The sequence below is a fragment of the Zingiber officinale genome, chromosome 1B (genome assembly GCF_018446385.1).
Source record: "Zingiber officinale cultivar Zhangliang chromosome 1B, Zo_v1.1, whole genome shotgun sequence".
In the NCBI taxonomy this organism is placed as follows: domain Eukaryota; kingdom Viridiplantae; phylum Streptophyta; class Magnoliopsida; order Zingiberales; family Zingiberaceae; genus Zingiber; species Zingiber officinale.
Genome location: NC_055986.1, coordinates 121,101,025 through 121,107,426, shown reverse-complemented (window position 1 = coordinate 121,107,426; position 6,402 = coordinate 121,101,025). Strand labels below are relative to the sequence as shown.

Sequence of the window (6,402 nt, the reverse complement as noted above, 5' to 3'; positions counted from 1 at the left end):
TGGGCCGACGTCACAGTCGAGGCGCCCGGAAGGGATCCGAGCGCCCGGAATTGCTTATATAAGCAGTCTTCCACCAAGAGCCAAACACAACTTCTACAATTGCTCTATTGTGCGCTGCTCCAAAGACATTCCTATGACGCTGCGAAGCTCTTTCGACAACCTGCGACTCAATTTCATTTTCCTTGTTGTCAGTATTTTTTATAGTCCATGTACTAAATTGTGTAATACTTTTTGCGAATTATTAGTAATTGTCCAAGGAAAGTACTCTCACGTGCGGGCCTTGAAGTAGGAATCGACAAAGGCTCTGAACCAAGTAAAATTGGTTTGTTAGCATTGCTTCAATTTTTTCCGCTGCATACTCGATTTAGTTTACGATTTTTCGACGATCGCTATTCCCCCCCCCCCCCCCCCCCTTTCTAGCGAACTTTAAGATCCAACAACCCCAGCCTAGGAGCTCACCAAATCCTATGTGGTTGGAGTGTGACCGGTAATCCTAGCCTAGGAGCTCACCAAATCCTATGTGAATGTAGTGTGACCGGTGACCCTAGCCCGGGAGCTCACCAAATCCTATGTGGTTGAGTGTGACCGGTGACCCTAGCCAGAGAGCTCACCAAATTTTATGAGGTAGGGTGTGACCGGTTACCCTAACCCGGGAGCTCACCAACCCTATGTGGTTTATAACATGCCAGTCTGCTTACGTGGCACTCCATTTACGATTATGCCTATGTTCAAGTTATGTTCATGATAGGTTCAAATATGATTATGGTTATGCTTAGTATGTGCGTTTATGCCTACAAGTATGTTTGTACCTATGCTTATATACATGCTTATGATTATGTTTATTCTCATGCTTAAGTTTATTTGCATGTTTATGCTTTTCTGCTTATGTCGATGCCTATACTTATGTTCATGTCTATGATATGCCAGCAATCAAATCCTAAGTTACCCAGCATGTGCTTCCCTTAGTACACTAGATTATAGGCTAACTATTGCATAAAATAGTTTTGAACATGCTGAGTCCGTAGATTCACCGTTGAATTTATTTGAGAGGCGAGACACGTGAGATGGGAGGTGGCGACCAATGAGCAGGCTTGGGCAGTGGACACACAACCTAAAGACCCTTTTTAGTTTATATTTCCACGTAATCTAACAATTTATTTGTTTACAAATAAATCAGGAACCTATGATAAGAATTTAGTATTTCTCTTTATGTCGACAGTTTAGATTTAAGTTATATATATATATATATATGAATTATTATAAAAGAAAAATATAAATGAAAAAAAAAATAGAGACATTACATACCATCACACGATATTAAGAAAAGATAAATAAATATGGGAGTTTCACAAAATTGCCCAATCACGCTCATCTATGGTACCACGGCGATGGAAGTTGAAGCTGGTGGTTGTTAATTTAGTTCTCAGACTTTATGGACAAGAGTTTAACAAAGAAAGAATATGAACAAAACTTTATTCCACAAAGACAGTTATTACATAACTAATCAATAAATAATTGTATTGTTTCTACAAAATTGCCAAATTATTTGTTAGCTCTTCCTTGCTAGCCATTAGTTTCTAAAGCCTCATGGTTGAGACAGAAACCACCAAAATCATGTTCAAGATCATGAAAACAATGTTGTTATTCTGCTCTGTTAGTCTCAATCTGGGAGGTATACCTGCTTTGCTGGTTTCCGTAGCATTACTGCCTTCGCTTGTCATGTTCATCTGCTTGCTGCATAGAACAACAGAACTTAGAAAAATTTGTTAAATGTTAATGTCATAAGTTATATTTTGAGTGAAAACTATTGAAAGGTTCTCTCACCTTCCAGGAAAGATACAATTTCCATGACCTGCAACATGACACTTGTATTTCAGTAATGAACAAAGCGTTGCAAGGTCATAAGGAACAATGATTAACAAAATACTTGATAGCAACATGAGTAACTCAGTTAATGCTGAACATTGTAACGACCAAATGGACTCAAAACAGAATGATAAATAAAGTATTTCATTGCAACAGGAATCTGCAGCCAGCCACTCAACCTACTCTATCTGGAATGCTGGATCAGGCAGGTTGATAGAGTTTTCCTCAATCACAGAAGTAAACTCTCAAAGATGCACCGAGTTGTACCAAATTTAAACAATTGCAAAAAATGTTTGTTTCCTAGATTATATATTATGAAGTCATGGTTGTCAAGGAGGCATCCATTTCTAATAAATGTGAGAGCCTTCTTGGCACCGACTTGTCTTCAAAATACTCCTTTTCCTTAACATAGTATCATTGCAAAAGGTCTGAGTTTCAAATCCTACCAATCCAAAATTTTAAAAGTAAATTGTACTTCTGAGTCATGAAGCATGTGAGGGGTGTATCGAAACTAGGAGGATTTATGTCCATTAGTCCCACAGATAAATGCAGTGATCCATTATACTTTTTAGCAACTTCCATCAAGTTGATTTTTTTTAAGCTACAGCAAATCAAAGTGTGAAACCACTTCTCCACCTGAATGTAGATCCAGTGTAATTATAATAATTTATAGGGAATTCCAGGTTGAATGGGTTGTTTTGGTTAAAATTTCAGTTGTAGTTCTTAATGCAAGGAGTTTTCAAATGCCAAAAAATAAATAAATTGATGTAAGTGATTGGTCATTTTGAAGTCTTACACTTGACTGTCAAGGAATGTGAAATCAATTTGCACGTTGTAAAACTTCAATATGATGAATCATGACACAAGATCTTAAATTTGCATCTAAACATCCTTGCATTAGACCCAAAAACTGAAAAAGTTGACAGAAAAATCACTCAAATAGAAATCCATAGATGTCTTTATGCTTTGTAAATGAAGAGTGTAGAACCATTTTGTCGAGCCTAAAATTCAAAAACAGTCAATAAGTGGCACAAACTTTTTGTTTGTTTGCATTTAATCACACATATTAGTTCTCACAAGTAAAATTAACAGAAAAATAACCCAAGTGGAAGCCCTATGAAACTTAGATGAAACTATCAATTGTATTATTGTGAATTTGCAGTCAAAATGAACGGTCTAGATGAAACTATTCATCTTTCATTGTTTGCCATTATCAGAGGGAATATATTTAGGTTTTGGATTTTTTTTCTCTCTTGAGTGTGTTTATACTGTAAGGCATTTGCAATGCAAGATAGGCTGCATCGGCCCTTAGAAGGCAATGAGCAATTTCATTAAAACTATCCACTTGCAATTGTTTACCACTATCAGATGAAAAAGGCATAACTCTATTTGATTCTTTTGAATGTGTTCTTGTAGCACTGTAGCTTTTTTTTTTTTGATGACAAATAGATTTATCTTTCTTACCCTTTTGCGGAAAGGAAAAAGAACAATCTCGTTGTTCATTTTGACAGCTTGGTCATTTCAAAGACCAAGTGTATGTATTTTCCTTTTTTATATACTTTAAATGCTCTTTTTTGTAAATGTGTAGTTGTTTGTGACTGTGAAATGGGTGATTTTGAATAGTTTCATATGAAACTTTTATTTTTCGAAGTTTGATCATTTTAGAGAGTCAATCTAAGAGGGCCTTAGGGAAGATACAAGGAGAAGAGGGTGTCAATGTAGTGGCAAAGGAGATGATCTCGAGGAGACCGACAGAGAGAGACTGGCAATGTTGAGAAGATAATCGTGAGGGAAAAAAAAACGAAGAAAATAAGCAGTTTTGGTGTTTTCTTTTTGGCAGAATTGGTTCAATAGGGGAGGAAAGGGTAGTTGGAATAATAATTTCCTTGGATAATTTTGGAAAAGGAAGTGCTCTTTGATCATAATGAAAATGAGGGTCCCCTTTATTATTTTTCCCCTCAAATCTTTTGGTGCGGGTACATAACTTCATGTGAGAAAGCACCAATTTGCAATGTACTATTACTTGGGAAATCATCTATGGTAATATGCTATAGATATGCCATAGCAACTTTATTGCATGCTTCAGACTAGATGAAAGAATCATTTTCTAATCAAACTATTCGTTATTCTAGTGGCCTTCAGAAAACTGTGGAAAATGTGATTTACAGCAGGATCCAGCTCATTCTGCTATTTTATGCAACTACAATCTAAGCTTGTTCTGACACATTCTGCAGCCAGTCCTCCTTGCCTCCCCATCCAGCTCTCGATCATATATCACCAAATTCACTCACATGTTGATAGTGTATTGTCCATCGATGGACTTATCAATCTTATTTTTAAATAAATCATTTGCGATTTGAAACACAAATTGATCTAAAACAGCTAGCTAGCTAGCTAGCGAACTATGATTCTATGAAACAATACTGAACTGCAGATGAAAATGTAAGGAAAAAAACAAAGGAGAGGATTGTGGTTTGATTGACTTACTCGGGTCGGTGGTGGTGATCATGGCGATGCCTTGGAAGTAGCAGGATCCGGCGGCCTTGCTCTGCGATTGATAGTAGCTGTCAAAGGCGTAGGAAGCGTGGTCCCTAACGTCGTTTGGCAGGTAGCAGCTTTCCCCAGGCTGCAAGTCCGAGCAGTTGGCCCGACCCGGGCCGCACGCCCAGTCCAGCGCCGCCTGCAGCGATCGCTGGTCCGCCCCCTCCGCCGCCATGCAGTATGTCCGATCCGTCGTGTCGTTCGCCAGGAAGCCCCCTGCTCCCGTCGACCGAAGCAGGTACACCGCCGTTCCGTTCCCGTAAAACAGCCCCCAGCTCGCCTCTGACACCGGCCCTGGGCGCAGGTCTTCGTCGAATAGCTCGTAGATATAGACGCTAGGTGTGGCCTCCGGCCGCATCGGTGTGCCTGTGCGACCGAACACGTGGCGTATGAGGTTGGAGTTGTAGGTGCTCGCCAGGTCCGGCGTGGCGTGGGGCTCGTCCCGGCGGGCGCCGTTGTGTGGCCACCCTGTTTCAGTGATGAGCACAGGCACGGTGCTGAAGTTGAGATTGCGCATCGAGACGTAGGCGGCGTCGACCATGGCGTCGAGGACGTTGGTGTAGTGGAGAAGCGTGTTGGGGTCGACCTCCTCGAGGGCCGGCGCCAGGGGCCGGAACAGGGCGTTGTCCAGGGGCACGGCGCCGCGGCTCTGCATAAAGGCGTAGTAAGGGTAGAGGTTGAGCATGAGCGGTGCGCCGGTATCGTTCAGGAATTGGAGGAGCGGGAGCAGGAAGGCGGAGGCCAGCGTCTGGTTGAAGTAAGCTTGCGAGGGGGGAAAGGGATCGAGGATGACGGAGAACGGCAGCGGAGTGGAGACCGGGATGGAGGAGAGATTAGCGGCGGCGAGGGCTGCGGAGAGGGAGCGGAGTGCAGGTAGGAGGGCCGGGAGGGCGTTTGGGACCGCCGTGGGAACCTCGTCCCCCACAGCCACGGCCGAGATTGGGGTATCCGGGTCGAAGGGGAGGATGTGGCGGGCGACCCAGGCGGCGGCGCTGGCGTTGGATGAGCCGAGAGCGATGAGCTGGTCGTTGGGCACACCGAGGGCGACGGAGACGCCAGCGCCCGCCAGGGCGGAGAGGATGCCAGAGTCGGCGTCGTAGAGGCGAACGTGCTGGATCTGCTGCGCTTTCAGGAAGGCCGCGATGTCAGCTGGGGAGAGAAGATTCGACAGGTCGGTGCCGATGTTCACGCCGACGAACGGCGCCTTCGCGGATCGGCTACCAGCGGCCGCTCCAACTGCAAATGCAACACGAAAATTGGATCAAGACACGACATTTGCAGGTGGAGGAGCGAAATCAAGGTGATCGAAGACCAAAGTTACCTGCAAGAAAATAATGGATGAGGAGGAAGAGGAAAAGTGGGTAGGGATTTGATCCCATGGAGCTGGGACTGCCCTCAATTTGTCTGCAGCTTGGAAAGGAATTGGTTTTGCTAATGCTAGTGCTAGTGCTTGTGCTCGGTGGAGGCGAATGAGCAGCAGTCGCATTATCTTTGCTTTCCCTTGGAGTTTCGTTGGTTGGTTCGTTGGTTGGCGAGTCTCGTGTTCTTTTCGTTCTTGTTGATTTCTATTTTTCTCCACACAATTTGTTACCTTTGCTGTTTGACTTGTGAGATGAAGCAATGGATGTTGCAGCAACGTTACGGGGGGAGTAGGACGGGGTAAAGTCGTAAAGATAGACGGACAGCTAAGTAAACTTTTGGCTTGTTTGTAGGGAAAAATGACTGCACGCCAACCATTTCCAAATTACTCGTTGCTTTAGCGGAGATGGACTGGAGTTGTTACTGGACCACCAGGTTACTTGCCATGCCATTCAACTTGTGCCGTCGCAATGCGGCCGATGCTCGAGTGGGATGCCAATTGCTGGAGGAACAAACAGCTTTCTATTGCTTAACAATGTCTCTCATATTTGACTTCGGCAGTGGATAAATAATCCCATGTTGCTTCCTTGAAATTCAAGAAAATAATACCTTATCGAAATAAAAAAATGATTAATT

The 6,402-nt window shown here is 43.2% G+C and overlaps 1 protein-coding gene across 1 annotated transcript; it reads right to left on the bottom strand.

Moving 5' to 3' along the window:
* Positions 1-1,457: 1,457 nt before the first annotated feature.
* LOC121975844 (glucan endo-1,3-beta-glucosidase 1-like) lies at positions 1,458-6,087 on the bottom strand. Its single transcript, XM_042527738.1, has 4 exons — positions 5,729-6,087; positions 4,354-5,643; positions 1,825-1,852; positions 1,458-1,734 (listed from the first exon to the last, which is right to left on the bottom strand). The coding sequence occupies exons 1-4, from the start codon at positions 5,784-5,786 to the stop codon at positions 1,578-1,580; spliced, it is 1,533 nt and encodes a 510-aa protein (XP_042383672.1). The 5' UTR covers positions 5,787-6,087; the 3' UTR covers positions 1,458-1,577.
* Between the last annotated feature and the right edge of the window lie 315 nt (positions 6,088-6,402).

Excerpts from the sequence above, each read along its gene's own strand:
- LOC121975844 (XM_042527738.1), bottom strand. The coding sequence starts at position 5,786 with ATGGGATCAAATCCCTACCCACTTTTCCTCTTCCTCCTCATCCATTAT. Across the intron at positions 1,853-4,353 it reads GATCACCACCACCGACCCGA|GTCATGGAAATTGTATCTTT; the intron begins GTAAGTCAATCA and ends GTCATGTTGCAG. Across the intron at positions 1,735-1,824 it reads AATTGTATCTTTCCTGGAAG|CAAGCAGATGAACATGACAA; the intron begins GTGAGAGAACCT and ends TGTTCTATGCAG.